Source organism: Physella acuta, unplaced genomic scaffold (genome assembly GCF_028476545.2).
Source record: "Physella acuta isolate Inbredline_101_S28 unplaced genomic scaffold, ASM2847654v3 ptg000087l, whole genome shotgun sequence".
Classification (NCBI taxonomy): domain Eukaryota; kingdom Metazoa; phylum Mollusca; class Gastropoda; family Physidae; genus Physella; species Physella acuta.
In genome coordinates this window covers 339,243-363,560 of record NW_026731607.1, presented here as the reverse complement: position 1 = coordinate 363,560, position 24,318 = coordinate 339,243, and the positions used below count along the sequence as shown (strand labels likewise).

The 24,318-nt window shown below is 36.6% G+C and overlaps 1 protein-coding gene across 1 annotated transcript; it reads right to left on the bottom strand.

Moving 5' to 3' along the window:
• Nucleotides 1-16,998: 16,998 nt before the first annotated feature.
• Nucleotides 16,999-17,997, bottom strand: LOC131927136 (kelch-like protein 40). Its single transcript, XM_059282834.1, has 2 exons — nucleotides 17,107-17,997; nucleotides 16,999-17,007 (listed from the first exon to the last, which is right to left on the bottom strand). The coding sequence occupies exons 1-2, from the start codon at nucleotides 17,995-17,997 to the stop codon at nucleotides 16,999-17,001; spliced, it is 900 nt and encodes a 299-aa protein (XP_059138817.1).
• Nucleotides 17,998-24,318: the final 6,321 nt, after the last annotated feature.

The window sequence follows — 24,318 nt, the reverse complement described above, 5'->3', positions numbered from 1 at the left end:
GCAAATCATGCATGCTGCGGTTGAACCGTTCACACTGTCCGTTTCCTTTCGGATTAAATGTGGTTGTTCTAGATTTGTTGATCCCGTAGTGGTTGCACAGTTGGTTAATTACTTCTGACTCGAAAGCCCTTCCTTGGTCAGAGTGTAATTGTCTTGGTATGCCATATTTGATGAACCAATGTTCTATTAAGACCTTTGCCACTGTTTTGGCGGTCTGATCTCGCGTGGGCACCGCCACCGTCCATTTGGTGAATACATCAGTCATTACCAACACATGTTCCGTCCCATCCGATGATTGCTCCAACGACGTAAAGTCCATAGCCACAATCTCTAGTGGTTTTGTCGCTAGTAGGTGTCCTGATGGCTGTCTCATTTTGACAACTGGCATTTTCGCATGCTGACACCTCACACAAGCCTCACAATGGCGTTTGACCTCCATTTCCATATTGGGCCAGTAACACCTCCGTCGTAATATTTTGTGGGTTCTGTCCTGACCCTGGTGTCCTGCCCTGTCATGTGCCAACCTTAGCACTTCTCCTCGTAATTGTCCCGGCACCACCACCTGGTGTATTGTGCCATCAATTTGGTCATGAATTCTCCGCATGAGAACACCATCCTTTATACTGAGACGGTTCCACTGACTCAGTATTTTCTTTGTTTCTCGACCAAATTGTTCTCTTTCCCTTCTTCCTGGGAATTTTTGTTCCTGGACGTATTTCAATAGCGGTTGTAAGCCACTATCCGTTCTCTGGGCATTTCTTATCTCTTTGTGATTAAGGCAACTAAAATCACCAATGTCCATAAGTCCGGGCTCTGTGGATATGTGCTCCACCCCGGTCTGCCCGTTTTGCATCACTTGTACCCCATGAGGGATATCTGTTGACGCTCTGACCTCACATATTCCTGTCAGTGTTTCTTCCTCATCACCCGGTCTCTCGTAAGGATTCCTTGATAAGGCGTCCGCATTGACCTTGGACCGCCCCGGGCGATGTTTTCTCTCTAGGTCAACGAGTGCCAATTCTGCTGCCCATCGCTGTTCGATGGATCCCAGCCTTGCTGTAATTTGAAGTTCTTTTTCAATATCTGATAATTTTTCTTCAAGTCTTGTTTGAGACTCTTTCATTCCTTCTAGTTTGCCAACCCTGTTCTGTTGTCTAATATTTTTATTTACTTCTTCCGATAACAGACACTTTAAAGATGAACATTTCTCCTGTGCTTTTGATTTGCATGAACTTTTCCTATCCAGTTTCCTGGTTAGACTTTGAATTCCTTTATTAAGTCTACCAATTTTCTTCTTATCATCATTTTTCTCTACCAACAAATTGTTCACTTGACACTTTTCAACATTCAAGTTCATTTCACAGTTCATTTTTTCCATTAGTTGTGTTTTACCTTTCTTTTTCTCCTTACTGTGTTTCTTTGTCATTTTGTTTACCAAGTCATTACCTCGCCGCTCTGTAGCCTTGACCTGCCTTACAGAGGGCGATCGTTTCACCGGACAGTACCGTGCCATATGTCCGGGTTGTGAACAAGACAAACAAATTGGTCGACCGTCTGCCGTCCATTGGAGTGATGGCTTGGCAGGACGCGGCCGTCCAACCCGTCCCTGTTTTGTCCCGTTCTTTTCCTGATTCTCAGCTGTTGACCTGCTTTCCAACCACTTCAAGCGTTGGTCAACCTTCTCTAGGTGGGCCAACAGTTGAGCCATCATGGTCTCCATCGTGTCGGCCCCTGTGGGTGGGGATTGTCTCTGTTCAGGCACAGAGACTTTATCCACCGAACAGTTCGATTGGTCCTCATCCTCGGACCTGCGGATCGCTGAGTTCCTGACCTGAAGGAAGGTCAACTGCTGGTCTCTGTGGACCTCCTCTTTTAACTCTCTCCTTAAGATCGGGGTTGCTAGCCCCTCGATGAAATGGTCCCTCAGTAGGCGTACATCAATGTCCGGTGATTTGCCCTTTACCAAATCAAAGGCCCTGTTCATCCTGTGTGAGTACTCCATCACACTCTCCGCCATTCTCTGCTTTAAGCCCACGAATCCCGATAGCAGTTGCACTCCCGACCGTCTCTCCCCAAAGGTCTCCATAATCAGATCCAGCACCTTATCTGGATCTGATTGGACGGTCCTATCGTGGCACTTAACCTCTGCCCTAACCGTTTCACCTATACTGCCCATCAGCAGTCTTAATCTTTCCTCTGGTGACATATGTCTCGAGGCCCAGGCCGCTTTGACCTCTTCACTGAACCTGTTGGTTAAAGTTGGGTCTCCGTCCCCGTAAAATTTGTTAATATGGGACTCTCTGGGTAGGACCACTATATGGGTCTGCTTCTCGTCCAGAGTAGACATTTTCTTCCTTAAGTACTAAAAAAAAGAGTTCTTTCTTACCGTGTGTGTATGAAAAATTTTTCCTCGTTCCTCAATTTTCACAGTTCCTGAATGTCCGAATTCACACACACACTAAACACAGTTATGCACAAGGTTGACTATAGGTGCCTTAAACGGCAAGTCTAGTTGAATTCATCCTGTCCGACGACGCCAAATGTGACCTAGGCTACTCGCAGCGCCAAATGTGACCCTGCTCGCAGCGCCAATTGTGACGAGCGAACATTTATCCTGCCGACAACGCCAATTGTAACGAGCCAACAGTTACCATGCTCGCAACGCCACATGTAATGAGACCTAATTGCCTGTAGTGCCACGTGTTAACGAGTTTAACCACTCATTCTAGACAACATTGACCACAGTATAGATACTCAAGATGCAGGTTCGCTATTGATCCTTTATTACATGAATCAAGAAATGCTTCATAATAACACAATAAATCAACAGGAATGCTTCTCAATAATAGTCTGAATCAACTGACCCCTAACAGTCCTTCACTAGGCTTTATATAACTGAATCCACATGTCTATAATCCTCCTTAACACAATACGGCTAACCCGTTCTATAACCGACTTGACATAGTCACACAGACTGACTGATCTAAGCGAGCGATGAAGATGGAAGAGAGCTCGCTGAAACGGGAAGAGAGAGAACGAGTCCTGCCGTGCCCTCCTATTTATGCCTTGTATCCGTACTCGTCTCCGTACTTGTATTCCTCCGTAATCGATACTTGTACTCGATCTCCGACCACCAGTTGCGTAGTTCAAACGTACAGACCGTAAAATAACATCTGCGTCCTATCCATCAAAGTTGACAGGCCGTCTGAATACCGTTTCCCAAAATAGCACGCGCCGGCTTTGAGGTTGTTATCAGCCCGACCCAATAAGCCACCTGTTATCGGTTGCATCAGACCAACACTGTGTCTCGGCTTCTCGTTCGTTATCATTTGTAACTGGTAGTTAGGCCTACCCCAGTTACATATATATATATATATATATATATATATATATATATATATATATATATATATATATATATATATATATATATTTATATATATATATATGTATGTATATATTGTGTCTTGTTTGTGATACTTACTCTACCTCCGGTTTTACACCATTTTTTCATAAAGTGTAGCCAATGTTACTTCTAGAATCTATATTTCTATCTATCCATGCTACTGGAAATGTCATCCAAATTCACTGTTACATAAGAATGTACGAGAAAGTTCAAGGGGAGTTTACTCCCGTTTTGTTTAACTCTCACCTATGTTTTGTGTTTATAGTAGATGTTCTGACACAATTGTCCCAAACTTGCTAGTTTCCCATGATATCACAGAAACACTATTTATATTTATTAAACTAATTATATATTCAATGAATCATAAATATAAAAACAAATACACTTAATTTAAAAAAAAAAAACGATAGTGTTATCTTGGAATAGCATGGTAGGATGTTTGAGCTTGTGACTTCTAACTCTAATTATTTGAGTTTGTATTCCGGGCTTAAGTCCTCAGATTTTTAAGTTCCACTCAGTACTTCATTCGCGTTAGGTAAAGTAAATGAGATAGGGAATAGTGCTAAACGATTTATCTCTTAAAATGCCGGTGTAAATAAAGAGAGTAAACTCTACTTCAGCTGTCCGGCAGAACGTCCGGTTTTAAAGAGTAACTTTACCTTTTACCATACTAGTGTTACAATAATGCAAACTATCACTTGCGGAACGAGTAACACCCCCCCCCCCCTCCAAAAACACACACACCTACTCTGCTGAAGGAAATACGACGACGAATACAATCACAACAACTACACAAAAACATTCTCTCCTCAAGGCTGCTAAACCGAAAAGTCTCGAGTTCGAACCCTCGGGCAGATGAGGCTCGTTAGCTGGGGACAGCCACTCTTCTAGGAGAGACAACTCCAAAATCAAACAACTGCTGCCTTGTAGTTTGTTCTTGGTTGGACAAAGGCTATGGAAGCAAATGCAAAAAGAAAAGCAGGTTGAAATCGGAGTCAACGAATGGCGCATAACCAGTTGACACGTATCCTTAATTGTGTTGGAGGGGGATCCCTTCAAACACTAAAATTAAGAACGAAGAAGAAGAAGAAGCCCTTTGGAAAATGTTCACATTTTCAAAATAAGAAAATCTATTAGCATTAGATTTGTTGGCTTATAAGTACTATATATCATTTCAAATTAATTAAAGTAAGGTATCAAAAACTATTTTACTTAAATCTTTATTATAATGATCGCATTTTTATCTGCAAGTTATCATTTAATTAGTAAAATAACATACTTATAAAAACATTATAGATTGCATAGTCCCAACATACATGTTTTCGTTGATCTTCCTGCTGGACATAGACGTACTCTTTAGTGCCAAGTTATATCCGATGTTCTCTGATCCATGCAAGCATACAGTCAATGAGATAGGTCAAAGTCAAAATGTTCTCACTTCTTTGTTTAAAAGTGAACAGTTTGTTCTTTAAATGTGTTCACTTTCTGGTTAAAATGTGTTTACTTCTTGATTCAACATCGTGTTCTAAAATTATCTATTATCCTATATAGCAATTTTCATTTTTTATGTTACTGTTTACATCACTGCTATTATTATCATAAAACCAAAGACATTGTTTGCGACTACACGTGATTGTTATCCTAAAATGGCAGCTTATTACACAGTTCTATGTATACATATAAACGAAACTGTATTAAAATGAGCAGCTGAATCAAGTAGGCCTAATACAATCAAAATGGGTTGCTTTTCCGGCAGCATAAATGCATCAGTTAAGCGTGTACTTAAAAAATAGAACTAAAGTCAAACTTACAACGAATCAATCTAGCTATGATTGAACAATAAATTACCACCAAACATGCTATGTTAAATTAAACAATGAAAATCCATAGTAAAGTTTTTAAAAATGGGGAACAAATGTCTTAATATGTTGTCACCTATCTTTAGGGCTAAAGATACTGGTGTTTCAATATGCAGTAATAGTAAGATGTGGGTATGAACGATAGATTGTTTTAGGTGACGGGGATGTTTCTGTTGTGGTCGTTGTTGTTGTTTTGGTTTTTGTGATAGTTTTGGCCGTTCTGGTGGTTGTGTTTTTTATGGTTGTTGTGGTTGTTGTGGTTGTGGTTGTTGTGGTTGTTATGGTTGTTGTAGTTGGGGTGATTGTAGTTGTTATTGTGGCTGTTGTGGTTGTTGTGGTTACTGTGGTTCTTGTAATTATTGCGGTTTTTGTGGATTTTATGGTTATTGTGGTTGTTGTAGTTGTAGTTTTTGTGGTTATTGTGGTTGTTGTTGGTGTTTTGGTTGTTGTGGTTGTTGTGAATGGTGTGTATAGTGTGGTTGTCAGCAGACAGTTAAACTATAAATTGCACTGTTGGTAGGTTACATTAATAGTCACCTTTAAAATTAAACAATTAACTAAATAAGCGATCACAAGGCCTAGTAAACAAAAACATCCGAATTCCAATCCACTGAGAGTAAGTCTGCCGACTGATTTTACAAGTTTGACTGCAGTTTGATAATGTCCATCAACTGATTTCGGTTGCTCTTTTTTTATTTTGTTAGAAATAAAAGCTGAGTAAGGTAGAATTCGGGGGAAAAAAGAAATGTATCCTCAGATCTTGATGTGTGCAAATATAATTTCGGATTTAAAAACATTTTGTTTCTCTTGATTAATGTGTCAAAATTATATTCGTTTGTTTCTGTCTCACTAAATCTTGCAGCAGCGACCTTGTATACCAGAGGATGTTCTTCTGTCATGGCATATGTCGTTTATGGAAATTTAAGTAGTTTTTGTGTGATATAATCCAAATCATCTTTATAACTTGCTTGTGGCAAAACCGAATTCGATTTCACGTCTTTTACAAGCATTTTGTTCGGTTTTAATTTTTTCTAGAGTAAATCTTGAAGCAACGATCCTGTTTACACGAGTTATGGAATAATCAATTGCCAAGACAAATTTGTTGTTCATAAGTTTGTTTAAACATTCGTCGCTTGCTCCCTCGAGAGGAACATATACAAGTAACCGTGCAAGGAGGTATGATGCTTCCATAAACTGGTCACTTTTCGAAATGTTTCCTTTTCTACTAAGTGACTTTAGATGGCAATTATTTGACTCAGTGTTTGGCGCTTTGATAAAATATTTTGGCTCATGTAGAAGGTAAAAGTCATCTACATTTGTCCATTTTAAAATTGACTCTACGATAATATCGGCTGAAGTGGACCAATTGTGAATTAAAATGTATCTCAAATCGTCAAAAGAAAGTAGCATGAAGTCGTTTGTTTCAACAATTTTCTCAAAATTGTTCACCATAAACTCTTTTACTTTAGCTATGACGTCAATAGAATCCAGCAGCTTGGCATCAGTAAATATATCCCAGTAGTTTTGTAAATTTACTCTCTCCTTCACGAACTTTTGACATAATGAAACTAAAAATTTGATCTGCAGTTGGTTTGATGCGTGCCACATGTCAAGCATGTTTTCCATGTCTAAAACATCCTTTCCTTTATAAATAGAATCGAGTATCAGACCAAATATTTCTGGTGAGATGCCCTCTATGGTACAGCTTGATTCAGATTTTTCTCTCATATCTGTCCTCATGAGAGCCTCAAAGAAACCAGAGCAGGAACTTAGGACAAACTTGTGGCAGTTGAACTTGGTGTTGCCAACGTTCACCGTAAAGTCTGTGAAGTTGTCCTTGTTTTTATCAAAACATCTGCAGACTTCCTCAGCTACGTGCAAGTCTTCGTCTTTGTGATAGTCAGCTACAGAAAAACGATCGGAAAGAAACATGGTAGCTATTTATGTTGGATTTCTGAGGAAAAAAACCGAGAAATTAAAAAAATATTTAGGACTTCTCATGCGAAACAAAAGGTTTTATTTAAGAAACAATTGAGTTTTTCTTTCTTTATTTTCAGTGCATTTAAAATCTTGTTATACATGTTGTTAATTTGTTTTTGTTTTTTTATATAAGGTCGCTCTACTGCTTTATTAAGATTATGCATTTGTGGTAACTCGCGTTTAGTAGGCGTTTGGTACTCTCTAAAAGGAATTACACAAACAGTTGTGTCGTAGACTTGAATACCATTTGATGTCATCTTGTGTGTGAGAAAAATATTTTATAGTTAGCTATACATTATTTAAACAAAGTGTAGAAGAAAATGGAGACGACTGACTGACTGAGTTCAATGTCTCCGATGCTTAATGTTGATATTTATACCCAAACAAATATGTGTTTTTGTTAATTTTTTCTTCATAACAGCCGATTTTTTTTCTTAAACTTAAACCTGGAAAGAATAAAAAATGCAATATGTTAATAATTAATACAAGAAACGTTGCAAATTATGAAAAGAATGTGAAACATTCAGGAAAATGTTTCTATTGTAAACTTGGCCAAATTATTTTTAAATCAAAATAATTACTTCCCGGTCAATGCGTTATTAAGTATAGCGTCTGCTACTGCTATTATTAATACTATATTTTAAAAAATGTCACTGCGCAAGTGCAGTATTTCCTTGTAATTTAAATGTATGATAGCTTATTTTAGCAGCAGGGTTAGTTTGTTTATGTCTTCACTACTATGTGAAAGTCCAAGTTGCTTTTGCCTTTTTAAATTTTCTTTATCTACGAAAAATATTTTTAAAAAAGCCAAATTTGTCAAATCTGGAGTAAAATCCGACAAAAACAAACAATTACAACTTTAGAACCACATTTTTTTGTAATAACAATTAACATCGTACGCAGGTTTTTTTTAAAATATTTAATGCAACATTCGAGACTTTACACTTAAATAAGTAGATCTAGACTCGATCTAGAATCTAGATCTAGAATCTATATCTAGATCTAAAAATTCTAAATTCACACTAAGCGACACATGCTTTTTTAATCAAACCCTACTTATTAATTAACAAAATGGTTTATTCGTTTTGTTTTTGTGCGCATATGTAATATCTTATAAATCTACCTGTTTTAAACAAAGTTCAGAAAACACATAAATTCAAGTATGTAGATGACATTCATTGTTAGTCTTCAGCGACAACAACAACATGTTCAACTACGGTTGCACCAAAACTCAAAGAACGCTGTATTGGGAATCCCCGAAGTAATGTTATTATTAGATTACGACATCATTTAAAGCACAGCTCAAGGTGTATAGAACGCACATACTAACATAGTTGAGTGTAACAAACAGATCGTCAATGACTAAACGGCAACATTTTAACTTTCTCGTGTAACCCTCACTCAGTGGGGATGCTTTTACCCACTGAGGTGTTGTGGTTAAGACGGGCTGACCCTGAGATTAAGTACACACCGACACCGACAGTTGTTGTCCAGTACTCGCTTTATTTACAGCATCGAGCCATGACGGCGATGCAACACAGTAGTACAAAACAAACTAGCCAAGAAGAAAAAACAACTGTAGCCCTAAAACAAATGTAAATAAAAAGTTACATTCATGACAACACCACGATAAAATATGTTTCGGCCAGTACACAGTACTGCCAACAAGTACCAATAAGTAGTACTACAAATAAATACTTATATTAATACTCACCCTAACTAGTGTGCACATGCAACACTAGCAGGAATACACAAATAAGTATTTTAACAAACATCTATAATAATAGTTTCGCTGTCTGTCAAGAACGCTCTGTCTGACAAGAACGCTCTAGAGAAAACACAAGCAATTTAAAAACATGCACAGTAATTCGAAAAACGAAATATGACGTCGACACATTTAGCGTAGAGTAGAACATAATCTCAAACCAGAGAGTGCACACAGTAATGTAATGACGTCATTGATTGTCGCGTAAACATTGAAAAAAAGGAAATGTTGTCTAATCTAAATGGTTTGCGTGAAGAGTTTCTTGCATACAATTCTTCGGGTAGGGGCGAAGCCCCACCCCCCGCGTAAGAACGTCTGAGCCCCCCCCCCTCCCCAACTCAAAAGAAATTTCCTCATCGATACTCTATAATAAAATTACCACCTAATTAATGTGTCTAATCTAAAAAGTGGTTTTCTTGCAATGGGACGGTAGACATGTTTTTTTTTTTTTTTTTTGGGGGGGGGGGGGGGGGGGGTGTGTGTGGGGGGTGGTGTGTGGGGGTGGGGGGGGTGGGGGGTTGGTTTCAGTGTTTCTTTCAGACTTTTTCCTCCCCGGAGAGGGGTGGGGGTACTTGAAATTTTCGGGGGCGGGGGTAGAATTTTCGGGGAGGGGGCGGACACTGGAAAAAGTATATAATTATATTTCGTTGAATGGGACGGTAGACATGTTTTTTTGGGGGGGGGGGGTGGGGGGTGGGGGGGGCGGTGTGTGGAGGGGGTGGTGTGTGGGGGTGAGGGGTGGGAGTGGGGGTGGGGGTGTGGGGGTGGGGGTGGGGGTGGTGTGTGGGGGTGGGGGGTGGGGTGGGGGTGGTGTGGCGGGGGGGGGTGGGTTGGTTTTAGTTTAGAGAAAAGAGACAGCACTATCAGCCTAGCGCCCGTTGTACCCTTCCTCAACGGGCCATTTTTCTCGTAATTTATATAACTACCTTCATTAGGTCTACACTTTGGTCACCGTGTCCACAGACAGCAGCCTTGCGTGTGACTGACACGGCTAGGCACGAAACTACCCACAGTCCCATGTCACATGACATGGAACACAAGTAATTTCGTTCACAAAAGCACGGAAAAAACAACTACGTCCACAGGGCCACAGCCCCACAGGGGCCGCAACTCAATGAATCAAAACTTCATTTGTTATCCCCCTTGGCTGGTAACCATATGTGTTACACTCGTATATACGAAGTATAGAGAAAGTATTGTAATCGTGGAAAAAAAAAATACGGAAAAACAGAATTTTGCAATCTTGTCCGTCTGTCTGTGTGTGTGTCCGTGTGTAAACACGATAACTTGAGTACCGTTACAGCTAGGTTGATGAAATTTCATACATAAGTATTTTATCAAAATCGTAGATCCGTATCAACTTTTGAGCGATTTCCGATAACCGGAAGTGGTACTTTTCCTACTTTGAATTTTTCAAAAGCCTCTAACTTGAGTACTATTCAGATAGATAAATGAAATTTCACATTTAAGTAAAAGATCTAATTCTCTACCTTCTGTTAAATTTTGAGTGATTTCCGTTGACCGGAAGTAGTAATTTACGCTACTTCCGATTTCTCAAAAAACTAATGTAAATTTTAAAAGTACTAATAATATTGCGCACTATTATGCGCTTTTTTATTTGGCGTTCACTTGGTGTGCAATTAATTTGTCTACGAGATTTTATTCTATTTTTAAAACTTTAAGTATTTAAAATGGATTAAAAAGAGAGTGTCTATTGGTAGTTTACTACAAATAGCCCTCAGAAGGCTATTCGTACTTCGCTATTTTTAGCCGACCAATCACATTTATCATTTTTATTAACTTGTGTATGACATTCCAATTTTGAAGCTGGTTGTAACTGTTCCGGTGGTCGAAGTGGTTGTGCATTAGTTAGTTTGTTTTCGAGGCGTGGGTTCTGGTCCCTTTGACTATGTGTTTCTTGTTTTCTTGTTTTTTTCTTTTTTTTTTAAATTTAACTTAAGGATTAGGGTTAAGCCTTAGGGTTAGGCATAGGTTTAGGGTTAGGGCAGTAGCGTACGCAGGGGGGGAGCAGGGGGAGCGGCCGCTCCCCCTCTGGCCATTTTCAGCAAAGTGGCGCCTTTTTGAAAACTTTTTAAACTCAAAGTTTAAAATTTTTTTTTTGGTCGGCACATATATGTAAATCACAAGATTTCTTTTCATGCAGCAATTAAGCATTATTGTACTAGTCTAGTAGTAGTAGTGTCTACGTTTACAACACGTATTAACAGCTGCATCAGTTTGCCATTCTAAAAATAACCATTACGATGCATTGCAATGTTTAAAAAACCTCTACGGGTAGTACCACTTGGCAAGAGGGGTGTTAAGTATAATGTATTTGCTTACGAATAATTAAATTATAAAATGTTATACATAAAACTTCACACATAATTACTTTATATATACAGTTTGAATCGTGTGATTAATTTTTAAAAAATTACAATACAGAAACAAATACAACTGATGTGGCACCTCTATTTAAATTTACTGATGAGCAAACTGCGTAGTGGTGGGGAAATTTAGACAAGGTCAACAACGTCATCACCATGACATAGTAGTATTCTTACAGTTTGGGCGATAGTGATTACGATTACAAATTATATGAAGCAGTTACAACCCCACCTCCCCCATGGACCACTCTGTAAAAAAAATATTGTCGTAATACCACTGCTATTTATTTAAATCTATTTCTGTAATATATATTTGTGTAATATATATGTATGTTTAGAACAGTCATCTAAAAACTGACTCTATGTTCACTCTGAGTTGGTTATCTCCCCCCCCCCCGCCACACACACACCTCACCACCACAATTGTGTAGAGCGACATTAATGTCACACCTAGGTATACACTGGGTTGGATAATTGACCTAAAGTGACCGGACAGTGGTGAATGAAGTTGAACCCACCCCTCCCCCCAAACCCACCCCGAACTGATCTGTTAAGTACATGTAGAAAAACGCGTAGTGATGTACCAAAGTACCATGCCGCCAAAAAAAATTAGCTTTTTAAACGTAAAACTCTGTGAATATTGTTTTTGCAATTACCAGTAAAAAGGTGTGTGATCAATACAGTGATCAACCCATAGCTATCACTATGTTAAAAATGATCTTTAAAGAACACAAAGAAGCAGTAGTTGTTTAAAAATATATGATCTGAACTAAAAGACCGATATTTGGTTAAATGTAGGCTTTTATTCCGAATGTTTTTTATGTAATCGAAAAGCGTGGTTTTATACCAACTCTGATTTTAAAAACTTTCATTATGCTGTAATACTTTAGCATTTATGATGACGATATATTAAATTATGATTATAGACAAAAACATTTTGTAAACACGAATCGTGTTAATCAATTTGATTATAGTCTAAAGTAATTATTTATTTGTTATGACATTTATAATTAAATGTGTAGATATATACATATTTATATTAAGAGAGTGATTATTTCCCCTATTTCACTTGTCTTAAATAATTTCCCAAGAATTATTATGTAAGAAATTTGTTTATAAGAATTACAAAACAGATTGTGTTACGTTCATTGTTTTTGGTTGCAGTGTGTGTAGATTTTGTTTGTTTGTTTTTGTTTAGATTGTTACCATTTTTGTTTTGTCTGCCTACATTGTGTGTTTTTTCTTATTTCTTCAGAGTGCTATTTTCAATTTATTTTACATCATAGCGAAGTAATGACATACAGCTAGTAATTATATATATATATATATATATATATATATATATATATATATATATATATATATATATATATATATATATATATATATAATACACGTATATAGAACGCGTAAAAGATTCGGCGCCTTTTTTTTGCTCATTTCGCTCCCCCTACAACGAAATCCTGGATACGCCTCTGGGTTAGGGTTAGGGTTAGGGTTATGGTTATGGTTAGGGTTAGGGTTAGGGTTAGGGTTAGGGTTAGGGTTAGGCATAGGGTTAGGTATTAGGGTTAGGTTTAAGGTTAGTGATAAGGTTAGTTCTGAAAAATAGTTAGTTCTCGATCTACACAACATGAAAAATCACAGAAACATTGCCTCACGCTGATTGGTCAGAGTACGAATAGCCTTCATAGGGCTATTTGTAGTAAAGTACGAATAGCCGCAGCCATTAAAAATCATGTCTATAGCCCGAGTTCCCATCCCCTGTTATTTAATATAAGAATATTCGAGAAAGTTTAGGGGAGATCACTCCCGGTTTATTTGCTAAATGGTTACAATTTATTTACAGTATGGATCGAAAATTGGGATGGCGGTAGAGAGCTAGAGTGCAAACGCGGAAGTTTCGAGTTCAATCCAGGTTTAAGTAAGTAAGATGCCTTGAGTCCACCTAGTTCTGATGGGTACCTAACTCACGTTAGGGTAAGTAAAGGCGGCTGGGCATAGTGCTGACCACACTATCTCTTCATATGCCGAGGTCACAGAATCAGATGAACTCGACTTCATCTGCCCCATGGGCACGAACGGGAAAAGATGATGGTGATAGACTAATATATATTATGGGAATATTAACTTGCGAATCTCGAGTAGGCAATCAAATTCCACAGAGGAACGATGGATTTTAAATTGTCTAATCCGTTAACAAAACGCAAACTTTTGATTTTCCAATAACTGATATATTCTTAGAATTCCATTTCCTTGGGATTTATACGATGTCTTTGAACTATGCACGTTACGCTTCTAAAGGCTATACTATCAAACGAGATAATTCTTAGTGGAGTGATTAATAAATGTGATAATCCTGTGTCATATTTTAAACAGAAGTGAATATAAAATGTTCTGAATGAAATTGTATGACTTTTGAATTCACTAAATTTTATGGTATTAGTAATAATTTAGATTTTTTTTTATTTAAACAAACCGAAACAATATTCAGCTCTCGGCACGATTATCTAATACAAACTAAACATACTAGCCATAACCAGGTCATATTAAAATTTAAGAGAAGAAAAATAATATTTACAAAAAGATACGATGATAAAAAATACGCAAAAAAAAGGTTTCTGAGTAATAAATAGCCAACCATAGTTTGTCTTATGTAAATATGTGTACATGTAAGTAGAAATGTCTACTAAAAAAATAATCAACTTCATTAACTTTTCTAATTTGTCAACAATCGTTTTTAAAATATCACTTTGTTATTTCTTATTGATTGAGGTGTAGTTAATTTATTTATAAATTTCATGACAATCAGAAAAATCTACTTGTACAAACCACTTTGTAATTTTTGTTTGTATTATAAAGATCTATACATTAATAATTATTTCAACCATCTTGCGATTTTTAATTATATTTTACGAGTCACTGTTTGTTTTTTATAATAAAAAGCACACTCATTATACTTAGTTGTATTATCAACACTTACTTAAATAACGCTTAATAATTAAAATAATTGAAATTGATCAGTTAATTTCAATTTTGTCTTATGTCGCCATTGATAAAAACAAACACGCTCATTTCCGATTGCACCAAATTTTAATGAGATTTTAAAAATATATTCATACACCATTCGAAACTCTTCTAAAACTTATAGAGATAAAACGAGATTAATAAGCCCTATTAAAAAAAATTAAAATGTTGCACGTGTTTTACATTCAAGGACAGTGACTGGTAAAAAGCGCCCCGACCTTTCAAAATGAGAGAGGTGGGGGCGCATTTGCACCAACGCGAATTAAAATATATATGGATAATTGGGGCAAAATTGATAATTTACCCTGTAGATAACTACAATTTTGTCTATATAATAATATAATCAAAGTTATGAATTAATAGGTACTTTTAGTAAAGGCGATTAAAAATTTGTGAGCACCCCTATGGATAGCGCCCTAGGCGAGCGCCTTGTTCACCTAATCGGTAGCGCCCTGCAAACTTCTATAATTCTGTCGCCCCTATTGAACTGAAAGTGCCGTCCCAACCCACAGTGTTACTTAAGAAGTATTAAAAAGTTCAGGGGAGATCACTCCCGCTTTATTTACATTTTACCAACAACGCTAGTCAGTGGGTTTGATGATAACACACAGAAACAATTTTATAATTTTTGTTATCTAATTGGGTATCTATTTAACCATTAATATTAAACGACTATAATGATAAAATGATAAAATGCATGTAAGATATTGTTAATAGGAATCGGCGTGGTCGGACTCTAGAGCGTACAAATGTTGACCAAAATGTCTTGAGTTCGTATTCTGGGTTGAATTCCTAGGGACATCCTGCTCTGATCGGTACACAATTCACGTTAGGGAAAAGGAAAAAGCGATTAGGCATGATGCTAAACATGTTATCTCTTTTTATGCCGATGTTTCAGAAAACATAAACTCTACTTCAACTGCTGTGCGGACTGTCATGTTCGAAACTTTGTATTCTGATTTGACTACTTTTTAAAATAGATAGTAAGTGCTTAACTATCGCAGATTTCAAGCTAACGATACATTTTAAACGAAAAACCAAGTTTTACTCCAAACGTCAGTAATCTAAGAAGGAAATATAAATAAGAAAAATATTCTGATTAATTATTTAAATTAACTTGTTAATGATTTTATACATTATAATTGTACGTGCCTTGTTTGTTCATGATTCACTGCTAGAAAATGATTTCCTCGAATTTTAATTCCGGCTTATGAATTTTGTTTAAAACGTTATAAGTTTTTAGAAATATAACTAATACAGTGATGAGATTTTTGTGTCAATAATAACTTTTTAGTTATAATCTATGATTCAGTGTTGTATTATGTATTATGTGATCTGTGAAAAAAATTTTAGGTAAAACACATCATGAAACACAACATGGTAATACAAAGTTTTTTATTGTCAGTTTACACGCGATGTTATGTGAGTCGTACAAACATACAGTCAATAATGTAGATCTCACTCAAGAATACAGTCTATGATGTAGATCACACTTAAGCATACAGTCAATGATGTAGATCTCACTCAAGTATAGAGTCAATGATTTAGATCACACTGAAGCATACAGTCAATGATGTAGATTACATTGAAGCATACAGTCAATGATGTAGATCAAACTGAAGCATACAGTCAATGATGTAGATCACACTCAAGCATACAGTCGATGATGTAGACCACACTCAAGCATATAGTCACAAGGTAGATCAAACTCAAGCATACAGTCAATGATGTAGATCACACACAAACATACAGTCAATGATGTAGATCACATTCAAGCATACAGTCAATGATGTAGATCACACTGAAGCATACAGTCAATGATGTAGATCACACTCAAATATATAGTCTATGATGTAGATCACACTCAAGTATACAGTCAATGATGTAGACCACACTCAAGCATACAGTCAATGATGTAGATCACACACAAACATACATTCAGTGATGTAGATCACACAATGTGTTTATCAAATCGTTATATCCGATACGCTTATTTCATTTCGTTTTATATATCTTTTAAATCAGTACTTTCAGCTCTATAGCACTTAAAAAACAAATACTAATCTTTTATGGCGAAACTTGATTGATTGACTAACTATGATAGCTTATTAAATAATCGGTTTACAAATTTCATGAAACAAATGTACAAATGTTTGGCCGTAAACTTGATTGAATAATATGAAAATGGTCAATTGTTTGGTTTATGTATGCGTTTTTCTGTGAATGTATAGATGTTTATTACTGTAAAGGCCTTCGTCAAGTTTGTATTTTAACTGTGCCGCTAGACAACTTAGCTTGAGAAATACTTATGAGTGGTTCCAAATACCACTACGTTTGTACATGTTTACTATAAAAAATTCTACGTTGTAGTTTCCAAAAAAGAAAAACAATTAAATTATTGGTTTTTAAATATAAAATCAAATGTTTAGAGCTAAGTATACTTGTGATTCAGAAAGTAATTGCAAGGTAGCATTTTTAAATATCGATAGGTTTAGGGTGGGGGGTAGTTTGTGGTAGGCGGCAGAGAAACGTGTTGTATTATAAACAGCACAGTTAGTAGGTTAATTTAACACTTTAGCAGGACTGAAAACCAAAATAGAAAATTAAAATGTGCAGAACAAGTATGGAAAATAGAAATCCATGAGCTGTCTTAAAACGTTGAACCACCGTTTTGGATTTTACGTTCAGAATTTTGGTTTTTGTGGCGACTTCTCTAATAGATGCTACCCTGGTTATTTGAGTTATAGCAACAAAATTTGCCAAGACAAATTTATTGTTCAAAAGTTTGATCAGGCACTCCGTGGAAGTGTGTTTCAGTGGAAATCGAGCAAACAACTGACCAAGGTATGACCTGCGGAGTGTTATGTTATCCTGGTCAAAGGTAGCAGCAATCTCTTTCCCTTGTGAAGCGCTGATGCATTTATTAGAAGAACTAGTCAGATGAGAGTCATCTGAGCAAGTCCATTTCAAAACTGCCTGCACGACACAATCAGTTCTAAAACACCAATCGTGTTTTAAAATATATTTTAAATCGTCAAAAGAAAGTTGCATCAAGACGTCTGATTCAGCAATCTTCTGAAAATTATCCACCATAAACTCTTTAGTTTTCTTCAAAACGACGAAAGAATCCAACAGCTTAGCTTCAATAAATATTTGCCAGTAGTTTTGTAAGTTTATTCTCCTTTTCACAAATATTTCACAATCCGAAATTAAAAATGTGATTTCCAGTAGAGTAGACGCGTGCCACATTTCAACCATGTTTTCTTCAGTTAAAACATGCTTCCCTTTATAAAAAACATCGAGTATAAGACCAAATATTTCTGGCGTTATTCCATGTATGGTACAGCTTGATTCTGATTTTGATCTCTTATCTGTCCTCATGAGAGCCTCAAAGAAACCAGAGCAGGAACTTAAGACAAATTTGTGGCAGTTGAACTTGGTGTTGCCAACGTTGACGGTAAAGTCTGTGTAGTTGTCCTTGTTTTCATCGAAACATCTGCAGACTTCCTTAGCTACGTGTAGGGCGTCGTCCTTATGATAGTCAACTACAGAATGACGATCGAACAAAAACATGGCTGGTTGTGGAGTAGAATTTAGATTTCTGAAAACAGAAAAACAAGGAATTATAAAAATGTTTTTGCTATTGCTAAGAATACTAAGTCGGAGAAAAGAAACACAATTTTCAATTTTAATGTGTTCGCTGTAGTTATATAATGATATATAATAATACTTAAATACAAGTTTAGTTGTTTTTTTTAATTATTTTTTATTTCTAAAACTGAAGTATTTGCGACTATCATTCGGTGTAATTTAGCTTAAAAGTTAAGTCCCAAACATTTTTACTTCTATTTTCAATTAAAACAATTAAAGTCAAACATTTGTTTGTAAACGAATGTCGTTGGTGACATAATTATATACATAGTAGAATAGTCAGAAAAATAGTTATTTACATAGTTTTCATCACATTTTGTGCAAAAAATAAACCGGGAGTGATCTCCCCTAGTCGTTCTCGAATATTCTTATATAAAACAACAGGGGATGGGAACTCGGGATATAGTTATGATTTTTAATCCATTTTAAATACTTAAACTTTTTAAAACAGAATCTCATAAAAAAAAGAATTGCGCACCAAGCGAACGCCGAATAAAGATGTGTATAATAGTGCGGAACATTATTAGTACTTTTTAAATTCACACGCTTTTTTTTTTTTTGAGAAATCGAAAAAAGTGAAAATTACTACTTCTGGTCAACGGAAAGGCAGAGAATTAGATCTTTCACTTATATGTGAAATTTCCTTTAGCTATCTGAAATAGTATTCAAGTTATAGGCTTTTAAAAAAATTGAAAGTAGAAAAAGTTCCACTTTCGTTTATCGGAAATCGCTCAAAAGTTGACACGGATCTACAAAGTTGATATAATATCTATATATGAAATTTCATCAACCCAGCTGTAATGGTACTCAAGTTATCGTGTTTACAGACACACACAGACACACAGACACACATACACACACAGACATACGGACAAGATTGCAAAACTATGTATTTCCGACTCATGTTGCGAATCGAAGTTGGTGTTGGGGTGAATGGGGGGAGGGTGGGGGTGAGTAAGAATCCTCCAAAGGTACTTTTTTTTTAATTTCTTTTTTTTTTATTTTATTTTTTTCGCCTCAGACATGTAATTTACAGCGTCTATTGGCCGTGCATGTTCGCTTTAGTTTTACAGTTTTCATCATCGGCTTGTGAGGACTGATACAGCTTAACAATAGTAATACTTCTTTCTTACTTGTAGCCAACTTTCATTCATTTGAGATGGTTTACTTATACATAGATCTAATACAAAACGTCTATATATATATATATATATATATATATATATATATATATATATATATATATATATATATATGTATATATATAAAGATATATGTATATTATATATATATTATACGTGTCGATTTCCACTTTTCGTATGGCGTGAAATTTGTATATGATCTAGTAGTACTATTCATTTATTTAAGTCAATCATACGGAGTCTGATTTTTTTTTTTGTGTGTTCTATTTTTAGCGCAATTTCCATTCTGGAGAATTGCGTTTATTAACTCGTCTTTTCTGGGAATGGATGGATGGATGAATGGATGGATGGATGTGTGTCCGCAGCTTTAAGTCGTATCTCCTCCTCAACGAAGCAATATCGAGGACTAGTTCCAAAAGCAATTATGTTAAGCAAGTTACGAGGATGAACATAGGCCATAAAAATTCCGGGTTTCTTTCATCAATTTCCCGGAAAAGCCAAAAAACCTCGAAAAAAATGCAGTTTTTGGCCCATATCTCGGCAACCAGACCAATTAGCGACTTGAAACATGTACCAATCGATTCCTGCCATAATTTAGAACAATATTAGTAGTATATTAGGTCACTTTTGGGTCGTTTTTTTGGCGGAGCAGGATGTGGGGAGGAGCAATGACATATAGTAAAATACTCGGGAGCAGGATGTGGAGGCGGGACAATGACATATAGCAAAATACTCCCAGCCTGGCGCATCGGGATGTGGAGGGTGGGTGAGCAGGATGCGCAGGCGGGACAACGACATATAGTAAAATACTACGACAACTGGCGTTGGCGGAGCAGGAGGGTGGCGCAGCCTGGGACAATGAGATATAGTAAAATACTCACCCGCCTGGGTGAGCCTGGCGCAGAGGCTGGGTGAGGGTGGGTGCAGCCTGGGACAATGAGATATAGTAAAATACTCCCCCACCCTAGGGTGGCGGAGCAGGAGGGGTGACGTAATCTCCGTTGACCTTGTGACGTAATCAGTGACATTATGACGTAATCACCGACCTTGTGACGTAATCATTGACCTAGTTACGTAATTTTAATGCGTTTTTTAATTAGTTTAATTTTTATTAACGAGTTACGTAATTGGATTTTAATTTTTTGTTTATTTTAAATTTTAATTTTGTAATTTTTATTAACTAGTTACGTAATTTTAATGAGTTTTTTAATTAGTTTGAATATAATTTTTAAATTTTAATTAATTTTTATAATTAGTTTGAATTTAACTACTTTGTTTACTTTTTAATTATTTTTATTTTGTTTTTTAAATTTTATAGTTGTTTATTTATTTTGTTTTGTAATTTGTATTAACGAGTTACGTAATTGGATTATTTGTTTACTTTTTAATTATTTTTATTTTGTTTATTTTTAATTTTATTTTATTTTATAATTAGTTAAATTATTATTAACTAGTTACGTAATTTGATTTTAATTACTTTTGTTTATTTATTTATTTGATATATTTCTTTTCTTTGATGTATGGTATTTAAAATAAAAGACACTGTTTATTTGATTGTATATATGTTTAATAGTAAACCAATAGGGGTGTTGGTGGATGAGAGGGGGAGTAATGATGGGGTTTGAGGGTAGGGGTGCGTTAGCGTGTACTTTGTGAATAACATACATTAACCAGACATGTAACACCTGTTACATATCGACCGCCCGCGAAGTTTTCTCGGCGCTGCCCGTTTTAATGGGAATGTATTGATCGTACCCACTGGGCCATCACAGCATGATGTTCCACCTAATTAAATTTTTGTTATGCTTCACCGAGTTTCCCCCGCTCGGTTTGAAAGGTCATGGTAATTAACGACGTACATTAAGTGGCTTTCCGCGAAGTACGTAGGTCATTATGCAACAGCTGTGTAATATCGATCGCATCCACTGACCATCACACCTAATTAAATTGGTCACGCATCGTAAGTGTAGCGATATCGGTAACTATTCGCTTATAGCGAGGTCAGCGAAAACCGATCGATTTGTCAGCTCCGTGAAGCCCTTAGGTAACAGCTGGTGCTGTAATTAGTCACGGCTCTCGGCTTTTTTTCATTAGATTACAGCTGTCCATGAACTATGTTCACATATCGTACGCCCGGTCATTCTTTGATCAAATTAAAAATTTTTGTTTCCACATGTCCTACGAACCGTCCCTTGCTATGTATGAAAGATTAATGGTTGTAACTATTCGCTTATAGCGAGGGTCAACGAAAACAAAATATATTTAAGGGTCGGAATTTTCTTTCAACCACCGTTAAATCAGGTTTTGAGACGAAACGAAGTCTCGGTAGGTTCATGCTTTTTAATGGGCGACAGGGGCGACTTAGTGCGTTGGTACGTAAGGTATGCGGGGGGGTAGACATGTTTTTTTTTTTTTTTTTTTACAAGTCTGGAAAAGTAATTAAGTTTTTTATGACCGTTCCGATTTTCTTTTGATCTGACCACCATTTAACCACCCTGAGCCAGATAAATTTAACAAATGTTCAGAACATAGTCGCTTATAGTAACATGGGTGAGGGGTGTAAGCAGGCGGGTGACGGTGTGAACAGGAGGGTGAAGGGGGAAATATTAACAAATGTTCAATACATACTCGCTTATAGTAACATGGGTGAGGGGTGTAAGCAGACGGGTGACGGTGTGAACAGGTGGGTGAAGGGTGAAAGGTGGGTGAAGGTGGAGAAGGTGGGTAAAGGGGGGAACACGAGTAGGAGTAAAGGATATATAGTAAAAGACTCTACCACCTGAGTGAGGTGGGTGAGGAGGCGGATTTTAATTTTAATTTTTTATTTTATTTTTTCAGCATCTGTTAACTTTAAGGTTCTATAACTCTATATATTTAAATACATTTATTTATTCAAACGAGTTTACTTTTCCTAATGTAAGTACAGTTAAAGGGGGTTTTGCTATAGATCTGTAATGAAGTAGGCCTTGTTGACTATGACTGGTTGTCCAGGTGTTGACATGATACACTTTTTTGAGATACACGTACACACACACACACACACACACACACACACACACACACACACACACACACACGCGCGCGCGCGCGAAATTCATACTAGGTCGGTAAAGGCGGAGAGAACTTATAGGTATACATTATCATGGCGACAACAAAAGCGACCCTTATTTTATTAACATGAAAGCGTGTTTTCCAAAAAGTGTCACCAGGCCGTTGCCATTTTCACAGCGGGGTTTATTTTAAGTGCACCTTGTGCACGTTTGTTTACATTTTAAAAGACGTGTCGCGTGTCTTCCCCACATGTCTTCCCTAATAGAGAAACGAGAGGAAAGACAACTGTTCTAAAATTAGAACAGACTTGTTTACAGCCACGAGTATCGTCCCTTGTGAAAAAAAAATTGCGCGTCAGAATCCTTAACTAAACAGTCAATTTCTTTAACAAGTTAAAAATAATTTAGGAAGACAAGGGTTAACAACATTAGACGCCACCATTTTTGTTTCATGTGACGACAAGGCACAATACACTTTTGTAGTTTATGTCTCAAGTAGAGGGGTGGGATATTTTTTCTTTGTAAGAGTCTTGTAAACAATGGGTAGAGGAGGCGATTACTAAGTAAGAGGGGAGAGAACGTGACTTGCATCGCGATATTTGAAAACATGGCGATGTTTAACCTCAAGCAGATTACCTTCCCATGTTCGCTTTAGTATTACAGTTTTCATCAAACTTCTTTTTGACTTGAACTTCTTTAATTTTTAAGAAAGTTTACTTATACATAAGACGTTATGTCTAATTACAATTTTTTATTGTAATCAAAACACCTCCGTCCCTAGTGTAAACTCTGCCGCATCCAACTCCTAAACATCCATGGTCCGAGTTCTTTGTCTCTTAAATGGAATAGAATGGGTAGTGTTACGGTCTGTGTATCTATCGGTTGGTATTGAGGTTAGGGATGGGAGAAGGAGAAAGGGGTTGCGGACAAAGGGAAGGGGAAAGGCGAATAGTGATAAAAATACCTCATCCAGCCCCTTAATCAATAAAAATTATTGATTTGTACTTTAGAGTGATTAGATTGTATGATATGTATGCTAACGTCATATCATATTTAGTTTTTACGTCATTATATTGGTGAACTTTAAATGTAGACATTTTAAACGGTGTGTCATTTGACACGACGTACTATAACGTTGTTGTTTTTTAAAACTCGAAGTTTATAATCTTAAACAAATTTTTACTAAGGTGATCAAAAATTAAGATGACAATGTAAGATATAGAAAAAGAAAATACATTGAGTGGTGAAAATAAAAATTTTTTTTTGGAAAAACACGCTTTCATGTTAATAAAATAAGGGTCGCTTTTGTTGTCGCCATGATAATGTATACCTATAAGTTCTCTCCGCCTTTACCGACCTAGTATGAATTTCGCGCGCGCGCGCGCGCGTGTGTGTGTGTGTGTGTGTGTGTGTGTGTGTGTGTGTGTACGTGTATCTCAAAAAAGTGTATCATGTCAACACCTGGACAACCAGTCATAGTCAACAAGGCCTACTTCATTACAGATCTATAGGAAATCCCTCTTTACCTGTACTTACATTAGGAAAAGTAAACTCGTTTGAATAAAAAAAATGTATTTAAATATATAGAGTTATAGAACCTTAAAGTTAACAGATGCTGAAAAAATAAAATAAAAAATTAAAATTAAAATCCGCCTCCTCACCCACCTCACTCAGGTGGTAGAGTCTTTTACTATATATCCTTTACTCCTACTCGTGTTCCCCCCTTCACCCACCTTCTCCACCTTCACCCACCTTTCACCCTTCACCCACCTGTTCACACCGTCCCCCGTCTGCTTACACCCCTCACCCATGTTACTATAAGCGAGTATGTATTGAACATTTGTTAATATTTCCCCCTTCACCCACCTGTTCACACCGTCACCCACCTGCTTACACCCCTCACCCATGTTACTATAAGCGACTATGTTCTGAACATTTGTTAAATTTATCTGGCTCAGGGTGGTTAAATGGTGGTCAGATCAAAAGAAAATCGGAACGGTCATAAAAAACTTAATTACTTTTCCAGACTTGTAAAAAAAAAAAAAAAAAAC